Source organism: Elgaria multicarinata, chromosome 1, assembly GCF_023053635.1.
Source record: "Elgaria multicarinata webbii isolate HBS135686 ecotype San Diego chromosome 1, rElgMul1.1.pri, whole genome shotgun sequence".
NCBI lineage: Eukaryota > Metazoa > Chordata > Lepidosauria > Squamata > Anguidae > Elgaria > Elgaria multicarinata.
The window spans coordinates 1,326,458-1,348,825 of record NC_086171.1 but is presented as its reverse complement, the minus strand read 5'-3'; the positions used below and the strand labels follow the sequence as shown (position 1 = coordinate 1,348,825).

The 22,368-nt window shown below is 51.1% G+C and overlaps 2 protein-coding genes across 2 annotated transcripts in view; both read left to right on the top strand.

Moving 5' to 3' along the window:
* The window catches only part of ZNF775 (zinc finger protein 775), a 28,834-nt gene extending 22,272 nt beyond the window's left edge, over nucleotides 1-6,562 (top strand). The window contains exon 6 of the mRNA XM_063147568.1: nucleotides 4,863-6,562. Within this exon, the coding sequence (XP_063003638.1) occupies nucleotides 4,863-6,529 (1,667 nt within the window). The 3' untranslated portion in view covers nucleotides 6,530-6,562. The remainder of the gene's footprint in view (nucleotides 1-4,862) is intronic.
* LOC134395683 (GTPase IMAP family member 5-like) overlaps nucleotides 1-22,368 on the top strand; it is a 195,036-nt gene that overhangs the window by 10,592 nt on the left and 162,076 nt on the right. The gene's annotated exons all lie outside the window — the stretch shown is intronic.

Sequence of the window (22,368 nt, the reverse complement as noted above, 5' to 3'; positions counted from 1 at the left end):
CCTCCTGGAACGGGACAATTGCAGGCTCTCTCCCAAGGTCTGCTCTTCACTGGATGTGCCCTTGCTGCCTGTTTTACCTTGGCTTCTTTCCCTCCATCCCCACCCCAGGTGTTCCTTTCCTGTGTTAAAGAGCGGTGGTGGCGTAGTGCAGCCAGGTGCAGCCAGGGACACAGGCAGCATGTTTTGATTAGCAGGGATGCTGACCTCATCTGCCTCCCCCCCCCCCACTCTCAGGCTTCCCTGTTCCCCTTGGAGCTGAGCTGCAATCCTGACAGTAGCTGGGGGAGAAATGGACTTTCCCAGCAGCTGTCTATCCCCCCCCCCCACTATTTCGATGCAAAGCATTCTGGGGTGGCCTGCTCTTGAATGGGCAATTAGTGTTGGGGTTAGGTTTTTACCCACAGAAGGAAAAGGACTCTAAAGAGTTAAAAAGATGTCCTTGGCCAGATTGTCTCTGCCAGGAGAAGTCCAGTATGAAGCAGATTCTTCCCTGGCCTACGTGCGGTACGAGAAGTACAAGATGAAGAGACTATTGGTTAATTGGGCCAAGGAGAAAAGTGTATTTAAGAAGTCCATGTTGTAAGGCTTCTTACTGCTGCTGTTATACTGCTGACATGATCTTACTGCTGATATATTACTGCTGATATTACTGCTGCTACACTGCTGTACTGTTGGTGAAAGGACTGTATATATGACCATTTATTCTGTAAGTAATTTATTTAGTGTCAGTAAAGTTTCTTACTGACCAAAGACCGTGAGTGCTTCTTTTTGTTCCTAACTCCAAGCTGAAACCATTTCCAGCTCCACGCTGCTGCTGCTATTCGCACTCTGCTAAATTTTTGGGTAAGCAATTACCACGATAATTAGGACCCATTTGCTTTTCAAAGGGCTGCTCCTGGCCGAGAGGGAAAGTGCCATGATTGGTTTCTCGATGTGGATCAGCACAGCTGCCTGCAATTTTGGGCTCTTCTGTGGGGAGGGGGCTGTGGGGACTGTGGGGGGCGAGGGCCTGCAGGTCAAAATGTACCACTGCACCATTGTTGGATGGGATGGAAGAGAGTGGACGAGCGCCTTAGTGCCGCCGCCTCTCTCTCTGCCCCTATCCCTCATGTTGAAGACCATTTCTGTATTTTCCAGGTTTAGGGAGTTGCAAAGGATGGAGCCGAGGGGAGAGAGAGGCCTCCGCAGGGCGAGAGATTCAGGAGAAAACGAAGGCTCCCAGAACCTCCGCTCAGGTATGTGTTGCCGTCCGAAAGGCACCTAGGAAGGCAAAAGGGAACAAGGAGCTTTCGCGTTCCTCTTGCAGCCTCCCCCAACCTGGTGCCCTCCAGGTGTGTTGGACTACAACTGCCATCATCCCGCAGCCAGCATGGCCGTGGTGCTCTGTCTACTACCACTGAGTATGCGCTGAGGCTGGATCAGACCAAGGGTCCATCTAGTCCAGCATTCTGTTCACACAGAAGCCAACCAGCTGTTGATCAGGGACCCATAAAACGACGGGTCCTTGATCAACAGCAACTGGTGTATACATGGTGTATATCCTCCTAGATCTCCCACCAATCAGCTTCATGGGATGACCCCTTTGGATTCTTGGGGGTTGGACTCGATGGCCTTATAGGCCCCTTCCAACTCTACTATTCTATGGTCCTATGATTCCAGTATTTTGAGAGAGGGAGAAAAATGTCTCTCTATCCACATTCTCTGCGCCACGCATAGTTTTGTCCACCTCTGTCATGTCTCCCCTGAGCCTCCTTTTTCCAAGCTAAACAGTTCCAGCTGTTGTAACTTTCCCTCATAGGGGAGAAGCTCCAGTCCTTGGATCATTTTTAGTGCCCTTCTCTGCTCTTTTTCCAGCTCTATAATATCTTCTTTTTAGGTGTGGTGACCAGAACTGTACACAGTATTCTAAGTGTGGTCGCATCATAGATTTGTATAAAGGCACCATGATACTGGCAGTTTTATTCTCAATTCCTTTTCCTTTTATTCTCAGTATTGCTGAGCTTCAGACCCTCCTCAAAATCTGGGGTCCAGGAGCGGGCTGCACTTGAGAAAACAGACATTGAACCCAGACATTGGCTCTCATGGGGCCAGGATCTCTTCTCGATCCTCCCAGAGTACAGGACACGGAATAATGGGCTCAAGTGACAGAAAGCCAGATTCCGGCTGGACATCAGGAAAAACGTCCTGACTGTTCGATCAGTACAACAGTGGAACTGATTACCTTTGGAGATTGTGGGTTCTCCCACATTAGAGGCCTTCAGAAGGCAGCTGGACAGCCATCTGCTAGGGGTGTTTTAAAGTGGATTCCTGCACTGAGCGGGGGGTTGGACTTGATGGCCTTAGAGGCCCCTTCCAACCCTGCTATTCTATGATTGTATAAACCTCTTGCATGCTAGATGGGAACTCTAGCATTTGAGCCTTCCTGTGCTTCAAATGGATCCTATTATGGTTTGAATGCAAAGAAAACCCAGTATGCTTGAAACAGAGCTATTTCCTTGAGCCGGGGACACACAGTTGACATGTGTGAAGGCAGAATAACTGCCCTCGATGGGCCTCTGGCCTGACCCAGCAGGGCTCTCCCTAGTGGCCATATAAGCAACAACAACACATCAGTTGCACTCTGCATGGGCCATCTGTGAAGATCCTTATTAGTTGACTCTAGAAAATCACCCTCTTGATGCCGTCTGTAATAGAATCAGTTCTTTAGGTCACACCTTCCCATGGCTGACCAACGGTGCCACTGCCACATCTCTGCCTTTTTCTCAGGAGTGCTGCTTGCTAGACATTTCTCCTCTTCCATGTGTGCAGACCCTGCATGCAAAACAGTTGGTATCCGTTAGGGCTGTGCTGGGACCCCCTGATCCACCTCGGAGGCTGATCTGGAGCCCCTGAAGCAGCCCTGATTTACCTCGGGGTTTCCAGGCCAGCCTCAGTGCCGAAGCTGAGGCGAAATTCAGGCCCTCCAATGCGACTCAGATTTTTCTGGGTGCTGGCTGTGCAGCCGGCACCCAGAAAATTCTCCCCACTTACCTGGTGCCTCTACCGCCCGCCGTCGTGGATGGCAGAGGCACCAGGTAAGCCCCACTTACCTGCTCTGCCGCCTGCCGCCGCTCCGGTCTTTGTGTCTGGCAGCTTCCACTGCTGCTGACACATAAGACCGGAAGCTGTTGGATGTAAGGGTGGCGGCGGCAGCGGACGGCAGAGGCTGGTTAAGAAGACTGGTGGGGCCACCTCTGAAGCACTGAGGCGGCCCGAAGCTTCGGAGCCAATTGGCTTCGCTTCCTCGGACTTCGCCCGAACCGCCTCGGATCTGGTACGGAAGTGTCCGAATCACCCCGATCTGCCTCGGATTCGGGGTTCAGATCCGAGGCAGTGCACAGCCCTAGTATCTGCCAGTGAGTGGCTTAACGCTGAGGGCTCAGGAAAGAGCTGCAGATTTGTTTAAAAATATATATTTTCTAATTAGGACAGATAAAAGGGAAGAACTTCTTTGCACAGCGTGTAGTTACGTGGCCAGCTTTCAAAGGGGATTAAACGAATTGATGAAGGATATGGCTATCAATCCTGGCTATATCTAACCTCCTGTATTGAAGGCAGTTGCTGGGGTGCACAGTTTTGGAGGGCGCTGTTTATTTCATTTATTGCATTTATATACCGCCCCATAGCTGAAGCTCTCTGGGCAGTTCGCATAAGATGATTTGTGCTTGTGTCCTGCTTATGGACTTAGAATCGTAGAATCACAGAATAGCAGAGTAGGAAGGGGCCCACAAGGCCATCGAGTCCAACCCCCTGCTCAATGCAGGAATCCACCCTAAAGCATCCCCGACAGATGCTTGTCCAGCTGCCTCTTGAAGGCCTCTAGTGTGGGAGGCCTCTAGTGGAAGTCCCACTAGTGTGGGACTTCCCATTGGGACATCTGGGAAGCAGGACTGAGGACCAGAGAAGCTTTTGGTCCGATCCAGCATGGCTGCCCGTATGTCCTCACATGTCTATCCTTGGGACTCTGATCTCAATTACTGAGCAACTTCACACCTGCCTGACTTTAGCAGGGCTCCAGCATCCGGTGCCCCCCGTCCATTCGCTGGACCCTGGGTTGGAAGATCGTCATGGGGGCTTAAGAGTCAGTAAAGAGCCCCCCCCCCCGTGGTGAGGGGAAACGCCCGAAGGCCAGAGCCTTCTCCCTCAACACTTGGAACACAGCACAGGACCGCGGTGTGCTGCTCTGTACGGAGCCTGACCCTTGGTCCATCTAGCCCAATGTTGTCAACACTGACTGGCAGTAGCTGTCCAGGGTTTCGGGCAGGGTGTCCCCCGCCACCCCCCCCCCCCGGCTCTACCTGGAGATGTTGTCAAGGATTGAATGTGGGACCTTGTGCATGCAAAAGAGGGGCTTCTACCACTGAGCTATGCTCCCCCCACAGTCTGCAGAAATTATTAACAACAAATCGTCTTGTGATGACGATGATTTGTTGTTAATAATTTCTGCAGGCTTTATAACAAACCCCTGGAGAAGGCCTAAAAAACCCCAAGAGTCCGAAACGCATCGGGCTTTTGTATAATGAAATTTCCCTATAGCATCCTGTGGTTTTCCCCCCTCTTTGTGTGCATCTCTCCCCCCCGCCCCCCCCCCTCACCCAGCAGCATTCAGAAGTAAATGTCCTCTGAATATCTTGCCTCCGTTTTAACTCATAGCTATTGATAGACCTTTACCTTGCAAATCTGACAGGTTCCCTTTTCAAGTCATCTAAGCTGGTGCCCCCCCCCCCCACTACATCGTGGGATGGTGAATTATGTGAAAAGGTCGTCCCTTTAAAAGCAAAGCATGGGCCGCCTCTGACTCTGCCCTGCCTTTGATCCTGCAGATGTCCTGCTCTTGGCCAAGATCAAGGAGGAAAGTTCTCCCGAAGAAGAAGAGCTCAAGAGACCAAATGGAGCCACCGAAAGGCATGCGGGAAGAGAAGGCCCTTTCCAGCGGGCGAGAAGGAGAAGTCCTCTTCCCCGGTGGCACAAAGCGGCGAGGAACCGGCAGACGCTGGCAGGGCCTCCACTGGAGGAAGAGGTCCCTGGCAGACGGGGTTTGGGCGAGAACGGCAAGCAAGGGGAGGGCGTGGGGGCCGGCAGGGTGCAGGAAGAGGCGGCAGCGGCGGGCAAAGTGGCCCGGCCGTGGGTCTGCGCTGTGGAAGGGGGCTTCACGTGCCAGGAGTGCGGCAAGGGCTTTGCGTGGCGGTCCTCGCTGAACGTCCACAAGAGGGTCCACACGGGGGAGAAGCCCTTCACGTGCCGAACGTGCGGCCGGCGCTTCAGCCAGAAGCCCAACCTGCTGTGCCACCTGCGCAGCCACACGGGGGAGCGGCCCTTCCGGTGCTCCACGTGCGGCCGGCGCTTCCGGCAGAAGCAGCACCTGGCCAGGCACCAGCGGGCCCACGCCCGGCCCCGGCCCGGCCCCCACGCCTGCCCCGAGTGCCAGCGCAGCTTCGGCAACAGGGCCGTGCTGCGGCTCCACCGCCGGGCCCACACCCGCCGCCGCCAGCGGGTGTTCCACGAGCTCAAGAAGGCCTACAAGGAGACGGCAGCGCGGCAGCGGGAGGAGGCCCGGGCCGCCGGCCTGAGCTGGGTGGCGCGGCCCAAGGGGCGGAGGCGCGGGGTGAAGAAGTTCATTTGCAGCGCGTGTGGCAAGGGCTTCACCTGGTGGTCGTCCCTCAGCATCCACCAGCGCATCCACACCGGGGAGAAGCCCTTCCCCTGCGCCGAGTGCGGGAAAAGCTTCACCCAGAAGCCCAACCTCCTGCGGCACCTCCGGTATCACAGCGGCGAGAGGCCGCACGCCTGCCCCGAGTGCGGGAAAGGCTTCACCCAGAAGCAGCACCTGGTCAAGCACCAGCGCACGCACCTGGCGGAGAAGGGCTTCCAGTGCCACGCCTGCGGCCAGACCTTCCCCACCAAGGGGGCGCTCACGGGGCACCAGAGGTCTGGCCACGCTGGGGCGGAGACCCTGGCAGAGGAGCCGGGCTGCCTATCCCTCGGCCGGCCGGAGGGCCTTGAGGCACTGGGGGACTCGATGGCCGGCGGGCCGGACATCTTCCAGCAGCCCGATCTCTCGGACCAACCGAGCGACGTGGACGGGCAGCCGGTCCTGATCGTGGAACCGGGCACCCGGCCGCTGGCCCTGTCCCAAACAAAGAAGGGGGTCTTCTGGAAGCCGGCGGTGCCCAGGCCCCCCGCCCCCGAGCAGAAGCAGTACATCTGCAACGAGTGCGGGAAAGGCTTTGTCTCCTGGTCGGCTCTCACCATCCACCAGCGGATCCACACCGGCGAGCGGCCCTACCAGTGCGGCGAGTGTGGGAAGAGCTTCAGCCAGAAGCCCAACCTGGTGAGGCACCAGCGCTACCACACGGGGGAGAAGCCCTACCTCTGCGCGGAGTGCGGCAAGCGCTTTGTGCAGAAGCACCACCTCACCAAGCACCAGAGGGTGCACAAGGAGGGCCCTTCGCAAGGCGCAGCGCCGGTTGTCAAAGTAGAGGCCCGGTAGGGCCGGCCGGGGGCGGATGTGGCTTGAGACACAACTGGCTACGTTTTGCCTTTGGGTAGTCCGTTTTGGAGACTGGAGTGGGGCGAGGTTTTGCCTCCCCCCCCCCCCCCGCCCCGAGAAGTAGCACACGGGATCTTGTCCCCTCCTCACCATTATGGCGTGCAAGTCTTGTGGGGTCCACTGGATGCAGACTGCGGGGTTGGTGCTGTGTGTGTGTGGGGGGGGGGGGCAGAGACGGAAGGGCTGGGCTGACCTGCTGCATCAACCTTTCCCTACTCCAGAGTAGGCCAAAAGCATCTCTTTTTAGGGAAATATGGGAATAGTAATCCAGCACAACTCTTCCATAACACCACACTCACAACTGAACATGTCTGGAGGGCAGAGTGGCATGAAGACTCCCAATGGCAACTCAGGATTTCAGGGTTGGTTGCCCGTATGTCCTTCTGCCCTGTCCAGCACAGCGTTGGAAATGCCCAGGGTTCTGGCCTTGCCCAAACTTTGCACCCACCTCTTGTCATGAGTGCTGCTACCCCAAGGAGAGCCACTTCCCTAAGTAACCCTGAGCTCCTGCGTTTCTTTTAAACCTCAGCCTGGGATTTTAACTGCCTGTCGTCCTGGCTGGCTCATAAAACGTTGAAATGAATGAATGAAAACAAACCAATCGATAAATCTTAAAGCACACTTACTACAGAGAGAATAGAGTTTCTTCCAAGGAAGGGTAGATTTGCACAGGCTACTTGCGTTGTGGCCACTCGGCCTGCGATGTGGCAAGCGACACCTAGAGTGCATTAATATGGGGGTGTCCATAACTTGAGAACTGGACCTTATTTTTAAGCCTCCTATAATTTGTGCCAGGAGACGGTGGTTTAATTAAAATATCTGTGAATTGTGCTTTGGTTTCTCTTCCTTCCGTGGTTGTGAGCTCTGCCCACAGGCAAAGTTCTTGTCCAGCCTCTCAGTTGTATTTTATTTATTTATTTATTTATTTATTACAGTTTTATACTGCCCAATAGCCGAAGCTCTCTGGGCGGTTCACAAAAATTAAAACCGTGAAGAACATAATAAAACAACCAACAATCTATAAACACAAATACAAAATACAGTATAAAAAGCATAACCAGGATAAAACCACGCAGCAGAAGTTGATATAAGATTAAAAAACAGAATTAAAACAGTAAAATTTAAATGTAAGTTAAAATTAGTTGTTAAAATACTGAGAGAATAAAAAGGTCTTCATCTGGTGACGAAAGGAATACAGTGTAGGCATCAGGTGGACCTCTCTGGGGAGCTCGTTCCACAGCCAGGGTGCCACACCAGCCTCACCTACCTGATGGGGCTTCCGATGTGCTGGATACGGAATGATGGGAGTTATACTCCAACACATCTGGAAGGACCAGGTTGGGGGAGGCTGACCTTTGTCCTGTACGGACGTTTGAAAGGACACAAATGCTGCTTACTAAGCACGCTTACGATTAGGAAGGGAAGAAAAGGCAGAAGCCGTGGGCTGAGGAAGCTGACCTTGGAAGGTCCAGTGTGGCTGGTGGTAGAGAAATGCCTTCTTTAAAAAACAAGCAGCGTGTGGCTGTATGTTCCCCTCCCTGGGGTGGATGCGGAATGAAAATAAATGTATTTATTTATTATTTATTTATTTTAAACATTGATATCCTGCCCTATATCAATAACATCTCAGGGCGGCGTACAGATAAAAGCATATAGTATAAAACAGTAAATATACACAGTTAAAAACAAATTAAACCATAAACCAAGTTAAAACAATATATAATTTAAAAGCAGAAAAATTATTAAAACAGTTTAAACAATGTGCCAACTTGGTGAATTCAACCATTAAAAAGCTTTGTCAAAAAGCCATGTTTTCACTTGCTTCCGGAATAAAATCAGCGTTGGCGCCAGTCGGGCCTCCAAGGGGAGGGCATTCCACAGTCAGGGTGCCGCCACAGAGAAAGCCCTCTCCCTTGTCCCATCATAGCGAATGTGTTGTTCTGGTGGGATGTGGAGAAGGGCAGAAGAAATAAAGACTTCTGTGATCACTTGTGGCACGTGGTGATGGTGCTACCCTGGTTCCTCAGATGCCAGCATCACCACTTACCCTAAGGGAAGCGTCCTTGTTGCTGGGGGCCTGCTTTCCACGTAACCCCCTCGGACAGCAGGAGCGAGCGCTGGGATGCCGTCGTCCACCTGGTCCAGCCTGTGGCTTTTGGACCCTTCCGTTTGAGCCATGGTGTCTGGAGGAGCCACAGCACGAGTCCCTTCCAACCCTACAGGGAAGATAATGTCCTGTTCGTGACGGGCTGCCAGCTGGCTCTCCGGACCGGTCTGGCTTCCCAGTCACAATGGGAAGAAGTTGTGCCGCCGTATCTCGCCCAGATTCTGCTTTTCCTCCCGATGGGTTTTTGGCAGGGCGTTGGGAGTGTGTGTGTGTGGGAAGCAGTGAGCTGAGTGTATTCACATGTACCAGATTCACTTTTTGCGCCTGCATATGATACCAATTCTATCATATAAGCTACCATGTGGAGGATGACAAGGTTTGACATTTTCGTCTGCCCTTTGCCTTTTTCGACAATAACTCTTCTGGGTTGCAATAAAGTGGCATCCCTTCTAGCGGCACAACCACCTCTGCCCGCTATGGCGCCTGGGACAGGAGGGATGCAGGGCTTCGAGATTAAGGGTTCCCTGGCACACACGTGCTCCGCAATGTTTCGAGATGGGACACGGTCTCCCTGTCGCAGCTTACAACATCCAGTCCAGCAAATTCACCTGTCCTGTGAAGTGTAAGTTGACACAAGTTTATTGTAGCAGGAAGCAATTTTTTTGAGGGTGGTAAGTCTGCCATGAGGACTGGCAACTTGGCAGGCCATGGGCAAAGTCCAGCCTCGTGAAGCATTCCTGCTGGCACTTGGAGTTCATGACTCATCTCCCTCTGACACAGGAGTTAGAAATGATTGTGTGAGACCTCCGGATGGAGGAGGAAAGCAGGCCAGACGCGGAAGCCTCTTGCTGCTCTTTCTTAGCCCCATTTCATAGAATCCTAGAATAGCAGAGTTGGAAGGGGCCTACGAGGCCATCGAGTCCAATCCCCTGCTCAATGCAGGAATCCACCCTAAAGCATCCCTGACAGAGGGTTGTCCAGCTGCCTCTTGAAGGTCTCTAGTGTGGGAGAGCCCACAACCTCCCTAGGCAGAGGTGAGTGTGGCTGCGGACAGATGCCGAGACCTGAAAGAGGAGTTATTCTGAAATGTGGATGTTACGTTGCAAAGCGGCACGATTAAGGGTGTCTCTGTACTTGGTGTGCACGCTCGAGGTGTGAGATTTTCACTGCAAGCTTAGCCAAGGCCTGCACAAAAGTAGGTTCCATGTAAGTGGGTGTAAAACTGCAGCCAGGGGCAGGGCGTTGAGCAAGGAATGGGTATTTAAACTGTTCATGTATTTAGTACATGTCTTTACAAAACTGCAGGGGCCACGTGCCATCCTGGAGGGGGAAAGGCTGCCCTGCTGTGTCCCAGGGGTGTAGTGATAAATTGTGACGTTCAGGCACTCACTGTGACAGTCCTCATAGCCTCTGCTCCACCAAGAAGATGCTAAAAATTGAGGTAGCTGTGTTGAATTATATCAATAATCCGGTTATTGGCATTTTCCTCTCTGCAAGGAACAGATCTTTTGCCAAACTTGTGGGCCTTCATTGCCTATGAATTCGGAAAACTCCTGCTCCTGATATATACTTTAATATATCTATGGGCTTAGAAGCAGAGGACAAATCTGGTCCAAATTTAGTCATACTTTAGAATAGACCCATGAAAATCAATGGGATTTAAGTTCGTTATCAGTAACTTAAGTCCCATTGATTTCAACAGGTCTTCTCCTCTGAAGTATGGCTAAACCTGGATCCAGCCCATTGTGTGGGAGAAGGTGGGTCGGAAAGTCTGGGGGCTTCCAAACCCCGGGCTAGAGATACAAAGCGGATGTGGAACGAGACGGAGGATCCATCTCAGGACTTCTGCGGAGAAGGTGGAGCAGTCAGAGCAGCCACGGAGACAGGCAAATCTAGCAGGAGGGCTCCGGACCCACAAGAGAGGAAGAAAGAGGGACTCTGGGGGCTACAGGAAGGAGGAGGGTCACAGTAGGAGCTGCAGCAGTCAGTACTGAGGTCAGGGGCTGGGTTCTACCACCAGTGATGTACGAGTGTCAAAGTGCAGGCGCTCGTCATGACAGCCCCCATAGGCACCTCACTCCCCCAAGGAGAGTCTAAAAATTCAGGCTGCTGCGTTGGTCCATATCAACAAGCCACTTCCTGCAGTTTTCACCTCCACCAGGAGCCGCTCTTTGGTAAAGCCAAAGGCTCTTCGCTGCCCCTTCCAGCCCAAAAGCGACCTCAAAATAATTTGCGTTACAACAGGGAACAATATTTTGTTGCTGGGAAAATCCCATCTGCTGAGGATTGCAGCTCAGCTTGGAGGGACCACAGAATTTTGAACTGGGGGCAAGATAATAGCAGTCTCCCTGCTAATCAAAAAAAGCCCGGCGTTCTGGCCCTGTGTGTCCCATGTGCCACTCCATCGCTGTAACGGGGCAAGTGCCTACAGCAGCCTTCCTCAACCTGGGGCGCTCCAGATGTGTTGGATTGCACCTCCCAGAATGCTGGCTGGGGCATTCTGGGAGGTGCAGTCCAACACATCTGGAGCGCCCCAGGTTGAGGAAGGCTGGCCTACAGTGAGGTGTGAGTGCCCACCATTTCAAAACAAATGTGATATTGAATTGGACTTGGTACACCAGGGAACGAGCAATTTTTGCAACAATATTGGCATGCACATTTAGCCTTGTGCTTTTTAAAATGCTGCCATAGCCCAGCCTCCCCCTACCTGGGGCGCTCCAGATGTGTTGGACTGCATGTAGTCCAACACATCTGGAGCGCCCCAGGTTGAGGAAGGCTGCCCTACGAGGTCACGCCTTTGTCGCCCATCGTGACGGCTGCCACCTTCCTGGCTTATCCTTCTCAATTCCCAGGGCAGGTCAGGATTCCTACTTCAGCCTTTGCTCAGCTTCTCTCCTCCCGTCCCGTTAATGTCTCTCGCCAAAGAGGGAACTCCGCAACGCCTGTTCACCAGAAGGGAGAACGGAGCGGTTGCGGAGGCCCCCGTAGTTTGGCTCCGGCCTAACCCTGCAATCTTACGCCCGTTTCCATGGAAGTAAGCACCATTAAAGTGGGACTCACTTCTGGGTAAGCATGCATTAAGTGGGCCTGTTGCTAGGCAACAGCCTCTTGCGGCCTTTTGCTGCCTGTGAGCCTCCTGGCAGGAGGGGCTGTTGCTAGGCAACTCCTCCTTCTTCCTTTTCGGATGGGGCAAAAAAAAAAAAAGTTTCCTCTGTAAGAAAAATTTGGTAAGCAAGGAATAATTGAAAGCTGGAATAAGGAGACTGTAAAATACCCCTTTACTCTCTCAAGAACGGCCTGAATGTCTTAATTGCCCAACTGTTCCTTTTGGCAACCCGGTTCTCTTCCCTGATTGCCACGATTAAATTCAGGGAAGGTTTATTTTATATGCTTCTCCCACACCGAAAGATGAGATCACCTCATTTCATACTGACACGTAGGCATATATTGCAGGCTTCCCCCAACCTGGCCTGTTACACATGGGTTGGGCTGTGACACGGCCAGGTTGGTTGGGGGATGCTGGGAGTTGTAGTCCAATACATCTGGAGTGGGCTGGGTTGGGGAAGGCTTATAGACTGGCACTATTTCATTCCCCCCTGCCCCGTTAACCATGGTTTTTCCAGTTTGCATTTTTCAGAGAGAGAACAAGAAACATTTTTTTAAAAAATGCCACCTGTAGATCTTTCCTTCATAGAACTGTTGCAAAAATGGCTCGTTCCCTGGTGTACCAAGTCCATTCAGCACACAAGGAGGAGAGGAGAAGAAGTATGGGTCAAACAATGTTTATTCTGCAGAATAAAGAGGCACTGGAGCTAATTGCTGCAAAGCATGTGCCTACCTCGCAAGGGAGGGAGGGAGGTATTTATACACTATCTTCTCAGGTGCCACATATGTAGGCAGCCTTCTAACAGGAAATTTCTAGCTGTGGAAAGAAATACAGCCTCTGTTCTTTTGGCAAGCATCTACTAAAAGAGAGAGGTACTCACTGTTCCCTGGAGAACATTCACTTGATTTTGGTTATCTTAAGAATGGCTTCTCTTAGACATTTTGCAACATTTCATTAGCAACTCAGCTTTAGCAACTCTGGTTCAGAGCTGGGCACTTTTCCAACAGAACCATAGAATAGTAGAGTTGGAAGGGGGCTATAAGGCCATCGAGTCCAACCCCCTGCTCAATGCAGGAATCATAGAATAGCAGAGTTGGAAGGGGCCTACAAGGCCATCGAGTCCAACCCCCTGCTCAATGCAGGAATCCACCCTAAAGCATCCCTGACAGAGGGTTGTCCAGCTGCCTCTTGAAGGCCTCTAGTGGGGGAGAGCCCACAACCTCCCTAGGTCACTGGTTCCATTGTCATACTGCTCTTCTATTTTTTCCAGTTTGTCAACAGTGCTTCTTTTGGTTTTTTTAAAAACACTCCAATATATATCTGCATGTGCTCTTGAGAGGACAAAGGCCGAAATATGTTGCAATGTTCAGCTTGGTCTGAAGTGTGCGGTACTTCGATCCTTTCTCTGTGGCCGGGGAAGCAGAGCCTGCAGTGTGGGACAGCAGCCAGTCCATGGCACAGACAGTTCTTTTCTTTCGATGATGAGTTCCTGGATCAGATCCGCAGGCTGGAGCATCCCTCTCCACCCATGCCAAGATGCCTGGGGACAGAGCTGAACCACAGGCAGGAATGTGTGGGGCGCCACGTTCAGTCTTGGTCTCAAGGTGGAGTAGATCAAAAGAGATGACTGCAGGTGGGGAATCACATCTCCTCCTCCTCCTCCTCCTCGTCCTCCTCCTTGTTTCTGGTCTTAAATGATGTTTTTAATTTTTCAAAAAAGTTTTAAATTGACCTTTGTATACTATGGTTTTAATTGTGAACTGCCCAGAGAGCCTTAGCTGTTCGGCAGTATAAATATGTAATAAATAAATAATTATTATTGGTAATTATAATTATTATTCAATAACCCATCTTTCTGGCTAGAAATTGTTTCAAGGCAGTATGCAAGTAAAAGAAAAGATACTTTAATAAAATCACTATAAATGGTTTTTTTAAAATATAAATGCATAAATAACGCTCTCCTACATAAATGAAAACCTGTCAACTCCACTTGCAAGTAGAAACCCAGCATGGTAGGGTGAGTACTGAACCAGCACCTTTCTCCCTGGCGTCCCAATTCCTTTTGTTTATTTGTGGGGTGCTTTTGTACACGGGGATCATTCAAAACACCCCTCCTCCCATCTTCAGTCTGAAGTATCACAGTCCATTGTTACCCTGTCATCCTGCAACATGAGTAGGCCAGGCTTGGCCCTCCCCCATTTAATTCTGCTTTTGGGGTAATCCTGATTCTGCAACAAAAAACGAAATTGCAGGTTTCCTTGGGGAAGGGAGTTGACTGTTATGCAGAGAGCTGAAGCCGCTCCGCTGCTCCAGAGATGTCACTCGCAGATGTTCACAGATGTGCCTAGTTAGAGTTGCCCTTGAGAATGGCCCAGAAGCTTCAGCAGGGGTGAAATGCTTACCACTGCCTTTTGGGAAGTGTTGAATGTTGGCAGCACCTACCACTAAGGCATCCCGCCTATGAGTTACCAATGTAGTTCTGAGCGTGATTCAAGAAGAAGAGCCTGTTCCAGTGCCCCTGCCAAGTGAAGTGCGGCAGGTACCTACTGGGGAGAGGGCCTTGTTGGCAGTGGCTCTTCACTTATGGAATAGAATCATAGAATAGCAGAGTTGGAAGGGGCCTACAAGGCCACCGAGTTCAACCCCCTGCTCAATGCAGGAATCCACCCTAAAGCATCCCCGACAGATGCTTGTCCAGCTGCCTCTTGAAGGCCTCTAGTGTGGGAGAGCCCACAACCACCCTAGGTAACTGATTCCATTGTCGTACTGCTTTAACAGTCAGGAAGTTTTTCCTGATGTCCAGCTGGAATCTGGCTTCCTTTAACTTGAGCCCGTTATTCCATGTCCTGCACTCTGGGAGGATCGAGAAGAGGTCCTGGCCCTCCACTGTGTGACAACCTGTCAAGTATTTGAAGAGTGCTATCATGTCTTCCCTCCATCTTCTCTTCTCCAGGCTAAACATGCCCAGTTCTTTCAGTCTCTCTTCATAGGGCTTTGTTTCCAGACCCCTGATCATCTTGGTTGCCCTCCTCTGAACCCGCTCCAGCTTGTCTGCGTCCTTCTTGAATTGTGGAGCCCAGAACTGGACACAATACTCTAGATGAGGCCTAACCAGGGCCGAATAGAGAGGAACCAGGACCTCACGTGATTTGGAAGCTATACTTCTATTAATGCAGCCCAAAATAGCATTTGCCTTTCTTGCAGCCATATCGCACTGTTGGCTCATATTCAGCTTGTGATCTACAACAATTTTGAGGTCCTCTCCTCCCCCACCTCCTGCATTGGGTATCATTCTGCCCAATCACCGTGATTTTCCTCTCGTCCCCCCTATGTTCTTGGGCAAGGTGCTTGAGCGGGTGGTTGCAGGACAACTCCAGGCACTCTTGAATGAAACGGATTATCTAGATCCATTTCAATTGGGTTTCAGGCCTGGTTTTGGAACGGAAACTGCCTTGGTCGCCCTGTGGGATGACCCCTGTCGGGAGAGAGACAGGGGGAGTGCGACCCTGTTGGTTCTCCTAGACCTCTCAGCGGCCTTCGATACCATCGACCATGGTATCCTTCTGGATAGGTTGTCTGAGCTGGGAGTTGGAGGTACTGCGTTGCAGTGGTTCTGCTCCTACTTGGATGGCCGATTCCAGAAGGTGGTGCTGGGGGATTATTGCTCTGTGCCGTGGCTCCTAAGCCATGGGGTTCCACAGGGCTCTATTTTATCCCCTATGCTGTTTAACATATACATGAAGCCGCTGGGGGAGGTTATCCGGAGATGTGGACTGAGGTGTCATCAATATGCAGATGACACCCAACTCTACCTTTCCTTTTCATCAAACCCAGGTGAGGCAGTGACTGTTCTGAACCAGTGCCTGGGCACGATAATGGACTGGATGAGGGCTAACAAACTGAGACTCAATCCAGACAAGACGGAGGTACTGTTAGCGGGTGGTTCATTTGTCTGGCGAGGTGATGTTTGCCCTGTCCTGGACGGGGTTGCACTCTCCCTAAAGGATTGGGTCCGTAGTTTGGGGGTGCTCTTGGATCCAGAACTGTCACTTGAGGCACAGGTGAACTCAGTGGCAAAGAGCACCTTTTATCAGCTTAGGCTGATATACCAACTGAGCCCTTATCTGGACAGTGATAGCCTAGCTACAGTTATCCATGCTCTGATAACCTCTCGTTTGGATTACTGCACTGCGTTCTACGTGGGGCTGCCTTTGAAAACGGTCCGGAAGCTTCAGCTGGTACAAAACAGGGTAGCCCGTTTACTAACAGGGACTGGCTGGCGAGATCACATTACGCCAGTCCTTTTACAACTTCATTGGCTGCCAGTCCAGGTCCGGGCCCGATTCAAAGTGCTGGTATTGACATTGAAAGCCCTAAACGGTTTGGGGCCAGGTTATTTGAAGGAACGCCTCCTCCCATATGTACCTACCCAGACCTTAAGATCATCTACAGGGGCCCTTCTCCGTGAGCCCCTGCCAAAGGAAGTGAGGCAGGTGGCTACTAGGAGGAGGGCTTTTTCCGCTGTGGCACCCCGGTTGTGGAATGAGCTCCCCAGAGAGGTCCGCCTGGCGCCTACACTGTACTCCTTTCGTCGCCAGCTGAAGACCTTTTTATTCACTCAGTATTTTAACACTTAATTTTAACTTAAATTTAAATTATACTGTTTTAACTCTGTATTTTAACCTTATATCAATTTTGCTGCGTGGTTTTATCCTGGTTGTGCTTTTTATATTGTATTTTGTATTTGTGTTTTTAACTTGTTGGTTGTTTTATGGTGGTTTTAATTTTTGTGAACCGCCCAGAGAGCTTTGGCTATTGGGCGGTATAAAAATGTAATAAATAAATAAATAAATAAATAAATTATTCACCCAGGCCTTTGAAATAACATGTGCTGTATAGCACATGTGCTGTATTACACATGTATATTACACGGGTATAGCACATGTGCTGTATATACAGCTGTATAGCACATGTGGGGAAAAGGGCCCCTCCAGATGTCGGACTGCAATTCCCACCAGTCCCAGCTAACATAGCCAATGGCAAGGGATGCTGGGAGTTGTGGCCCAAGAACACCTGGAGGTGCACACGTCCCCCATCCCTGCTTTATAGTCTCATCTGTGTTTTAATTTGAAGCATTTTTATTGCTTTATATTTTATTTCCCTGTTGTATTTATTTTGTGAACCACACAGAGAGCTTGCGTAATGGGTCAGTTATATAAATTATTTAGTTAATACATGCAAATACAAATATAACTAATGACAACCTAATATATTATGCCATTAAGAAGGGCGGCCCAGCAAGAATATTTTCTGCCAAAGGATCTCCTGTGTATAATAAACTACGATGAGATCTGCTGCACTGCCTGACCGTCATTTCTCTGCCCCCAACCTCCACGTTCTCTTGTACGTTTTGCAAGATGAGAGGCTTGGTTGGTGTACTTTGGCCTCTCTGGGCCCCTTTCTTCATGCTCCTTTCCCATTGTGGCTGCCTGGTTAGTATTTCTAGGCTGACGGGGCACTTTGTCATGCATGCATAGTCATGACGCACGAGCAGAGCAAATCCTGTTTCGCTGCTGCTTCCTGCACCAGCGATGTCTTTTCCAGTTCTTCGCTGCCTTGTTCTGTTGGCTCCTCCTTAGATGCCTTAGTTGTGTTCAGATGTGTTGGACTGCAACACCCATAATCCCACAGCCATTATAGGTGTATGCAGTCCATTATAGGTGTATGCATCTGGAGGGCGCTAGGTTGGGGAAGGCTGCACTAGGGTCTTCTAGATAAGTGCTCGTCCACTCATTCTTCTGGCACCTCACAGATGGGACTGTTACTTGCTCACTTCTAACACAGTTTGGATCAGTTCCAGAGCGTCTTACGACATCTGGACATCCCATGTAGAAACAAGGAAATCGGTTCACATAAGACTGAGGTACAATATCTAGCCACATAGAATCATAGAATAGTAGAGTTGGAAGGGGTCTATGAGGCCATCAAGTCCAACCCCGTGCTCATTGCAGGAATCCACCTCAAAGCATCCCTGGCAGATAGTTGTCCAGCTGCCTCTTGAAGGCCTCTAGTGTGGGAGAGCCCACCACCTCCCTAGGTCACTGTTTCCATTGTCGTACTGCTCTAACCGTCAGGAAGTTTTTCCTGATGTCCAGCCGGAATCTGGCTTCCTGTAACTTGAGCCCAGTTTCCCTCCCTCGTGGTAATAGGAGGGTGCTGTTGTGCTCATGTCCTGCTTGTGGCGTTTCCCGTGGTCAGGTGGGCGAACAAAGTGCTGGACTAGATGGGTCCTTGGTGTCCGATCCAGCAGGGCTCTTCTGATGTTCTCATGGGCTTGCACCCTAGGCCAGGCACCTTTGGGTCTCTGGGCCTGAGTGGGGAATGCCTCCCCTTTCTCTGGTATGCTTGGGCTATGCCTGCCTGCCTGCCACTTCCATCACCCTGCAAGGCTACGGCCACAGGGGCTATGGCGGAGGGGGGTTTCCTTCTGTTGGGAGTTCCTTTACAAGAAGATCCGCTAACGCCTCTCATTGCAAAACATCAGCAGAACACGTGCAGGCGTTAAGACGTTGTGTCATATATGCTAATGGATCGCATATTTTACAGCTTTTAATTAGCAATGCATTATATACGTTTTATAGCTTAGTGTGTGAACAGCCTTGAGCGCTGCTCAGACCTGAAAAGCAAGTAATAAATTGCAAACGTAAATTGGCCAAGAAACCAGCCCTGTCAGGCGGTTTCCACCGTTGCTCCTGGACCTGGGTGTGCGCAGAAGAAACAGCACACCACAAAACGGGGGAGCGGCAGCACAACTTGCTGGCAGATCAGGGACAAGAAAAGGACAGGAAGCTGAAGGCGGGACTTCCTGCCTGGGATCGTGTGATCTGCAGCCCCCACCACTGGCAGGATTTCCAGTTGCAAAGAAAGGAACAAAAATCTAAGTCAGTCTCCCAGTATTCCCATTTGTAGTCCAACATGTCCGGAGAGAAATAGGCTGGAGAAGGGTGAACTAGGAGAAATGGCCAAAGCTTGAGCTCAGATCTGAATGGTGGCTTAAGGAGCTTTATGCCGACAAGATTGAGGGGAGACATGAGAGCACTCTTCAAAGACTTAAAAGTGTTTAAGTATTTGAAGATGCACTGTTGACATACTGGTAAAAATGGAAGAACAGTATGACAATGGAACCCGTTACCTAGGGAGGTTGTGGGCTCTCCCACACTAGAGGCATTCAAGAGGGGCAGCTGGACAACCATCTGTCAGGGATGCTTTAGGGTGGAGAAGAGAAGATTGAGGGGAGGCATGATAGCACTCTTCAAATACTTACAAGGTTGTCACACAGAGGAGGGCCAGGATCTCTTCTCGATCCTCCCAGAGTGCAGGACACGGAATAATGGGCTCAAGTTAAAGGAAGCCAGACTCCAGCTGGACATCAGGAAAAACTTCCCGACTGTTAGAGCAGTACGACAATGGAATCAGTGACCTAGGGAGGCTGTGGGCTCTCCCACACTAGAGGCCTTCAAGAGGCAGCTGGACAACCACCTGTCAGGGATGCTTTAGGGTGGGTTCCTGCATTGAGCAGGGGGTTGAACTCGATGGCCTTGTAGGCCCCTTCCAACTCTGCTATTCTATGATTCTATGTGGAGGAGACGGTGCTGGCGGGTGTCCAAGAGCTGAATCTGCCAGAAGTAGGGCCAAGCCTGTCTCTCTGCACTGCCAACCCATCACAGGGCAGGTAGTCCTTGATGTTAGCCCAGTGATGTGACACATCATGTGAGCAGCAGTGGTAAATGATGAAGTGTAGGTGCTCATCAGAACAGTCCCCACAGCACACCCCAAGAAGGGTCCAAAAAAGGCAGGCAGAAGCCTTGGTCCAGATCAACAAACCAGTTCTGGCAGTTTCCATCTGCTAGGAGTGAAAACTCTTTTGTAAAGCAAATGGGTCTTAATGGCCCATTCAAGACCAGGGCACCCCAAAATGCTGTGCATTACAAGGATATGTAATGCTGTGCATTATCTATCAAGTTGTGAGTACTGCAGCAGCTGAGGAAACAGGGAAGCCTGAGGGGGCTGGCAGATGACATCAGCATCCCTGCTGGCCAAAACCTTCTGGAGCTTTGACCCAGCAATCCCTGTCACTGGTGAGTGTGGCTCCTTTGGGCCGGATCCACTGTCTGGCCTATGTAGCACTGGGACCTCCCTTCCACTCCCCCAGGTCCGAAGTCCCACCCTCTGAATTTCTGGAGCTGAACCTTGGAGGACCAGACTTCAAGATAGAGGGGCTGGGGTTTAGCACCCGCTCCTAAACTACCCTCAAAGTTGCTTCTGATCTGTGACCAGAGACGTGCAATCTGCTCCCACCCTCAAAAAACAAACAAAGCCTGGGGGCATGCACTCAAGGACTCCCGGGAAACGATGGCCCTGATCCCTTTCTCCCTGCAGGCGTTCCTCAGCTAACTCAGGAGAACTGCCTTGCAGAATCGGACCAATATCCATCAAGCCTGTTTCCAGCAAGAGCAACCAGACAGTGGCTTCCAGAAGCTTCCCAACTGGGTCATAAAAGCAGTGCTGTGCCTTGCTGGATATCCCCAGCAGCTGGTACCTAAGAGGTATACAGCCTCTGGACGTGGAGGTTTTGCTTGGCTGCCAGTGCAAAACCCGCTGTGAACGGGGCCTCCCCTCCACGCCCAAGGAGCAGGACTGCTGCAAAGCTAGATCAGTTTAACTGTTATGGCTGATCGCTAACCCACAAGGAACCCTGGGAACTGTAGTTCTATGAGGAGGCTAAGGGGTTCTGATTGCCCTCGGAAAACTACCATCCCCAAGGTTCCTTGGAGAGGCGGGGGAGGGGGAGCGCCATGACTGTTAATAGGCATCTTGAACTGGTTCTTTGGCCAGGGAAGGATCGTTGGATGGGGCTGCGGTGTGTTTGAAGGTACCGGAGGCCGGTAAGATCAGAAAGCAGCGACTGGTTCTCAGGATGGGAAGGCCCAGGCAGCTGGGTGCCAGGGGAGACGCCTGCTCCTCCTCTCTGACCTATCTTGATTGGGATGGGCCAGTCTGGGCTTCAGTACCAAGAAGGATCCATGGGGCCTTCCTTCACTGTACATGCGTGCTGTGGCACTCGTGGGTGCTGTTCCACGCGTGTCCTGCTTGTGGGTTCCCCATGGGCAGCTGTGTGAACAGAATCCTGGAGCAGACGGGCCCTTGGTCTGAACCAGCCTCAGGGCTCTTCCTAGGTTCTTAATGCGCAGATGTACACGTGGAGCGCATATATTTTGGCCCAGAGCCGTTTTCTCTGGCACCTGAAAGCGACCTTCTACAATCTGGCACCGGTGGCGTAGCAGACCCGGGGTTCAGCAGCAGCACTCCTTAATTAGCAGGGACTTTCATGGCCTCTTCCATCATTATTTATATAATTTACAACATTTATAAACTTCTCTATATCTAAAATGATTCCTGAAGCAATGAAGAAGGGAAAAACAGTCAAAATACAAGAGAATAAAAATAGTTTAAAATCAAGTTATACCAATAAGAGGGTGGCTCTTTTATTGGCAGAGTTCTCTGTTCCCGCAGGGCTGAGCTGCTGTCCTCACAGTAGCTGGGGGTAGAAGGAATTCCCCCAGCAGCACAATAGATTGGTGTGAGCTACCCCTGCTGCAATGCAAATTATCTTGAACTGGCTTGGTCTTGAATGGGCCATTAAGACCTGTTGGCTTTGCAGAAGGCCTGCTCCTGCTGAAGATGAAAACTGCTAGAACTGGTTTGTTGATATGGATCAACACAGCTGCCTGAATTTTTGGGCTCTCCTTCAGCATGGGGCTACGAGCACTGTCACGCCCAGCGTCTCCGCTTGGAACATCAGAAGAGTCCTGATGCAGGATCAGACCGAGGGTCCGTCTAGTCCAGCACTCTGTTCACACAGGGGCCAGCCAGATGTCGACCAGGAACCCACAAGCAGGACATGGTGCAGCAGCACCCTCCCACCCATGTTCCCCAGCAACTGGTGTATATAGGCTTCCTGCCTCTGACACTTCTGAATTGATTACCATTCCAATGCAGGACAGCATCCAGATATGTTGAACTATAACTGCCATTTTTCCCAATCAGTGTGGCCTTTGGCCACACTGCCTGTGGAGGATGGGAGTTGGAGTCCAACACATCTGGAGTGAGTCTGGTTGGGGAAGGCTACTTTAAAGTATGTGTGTGTGTGTGGGGGGGTCCCATGTACCTTTCTTCTCCACCTTTTATTTTCATGTCAAGGATCAAAGAGATGCTGTCTAGATCCTCTTTCTGTTTGCCTGACTTATCACGAGGCGCTGGGAATTGTTTCCTTGACCTGGCCCAACTGCAGTGCACCCTTCCTCCCACCCCGCCCCCCACAAAGGAGCGTCCTACCCATTCTGTAGGCTCTGGGCACAGGTTATTTGTATTCTGTGCTCAGGGCAGATGGAGTTGAATCACTTTGTTTGGGCTTGGGGCAACAAATAGCTTCTTTGGGACCCTTGTACAGGTTAGGCAGAAAGTGAACCCCCGATACTTCCTGGGGCAGCATCTGTGGACAGAGGG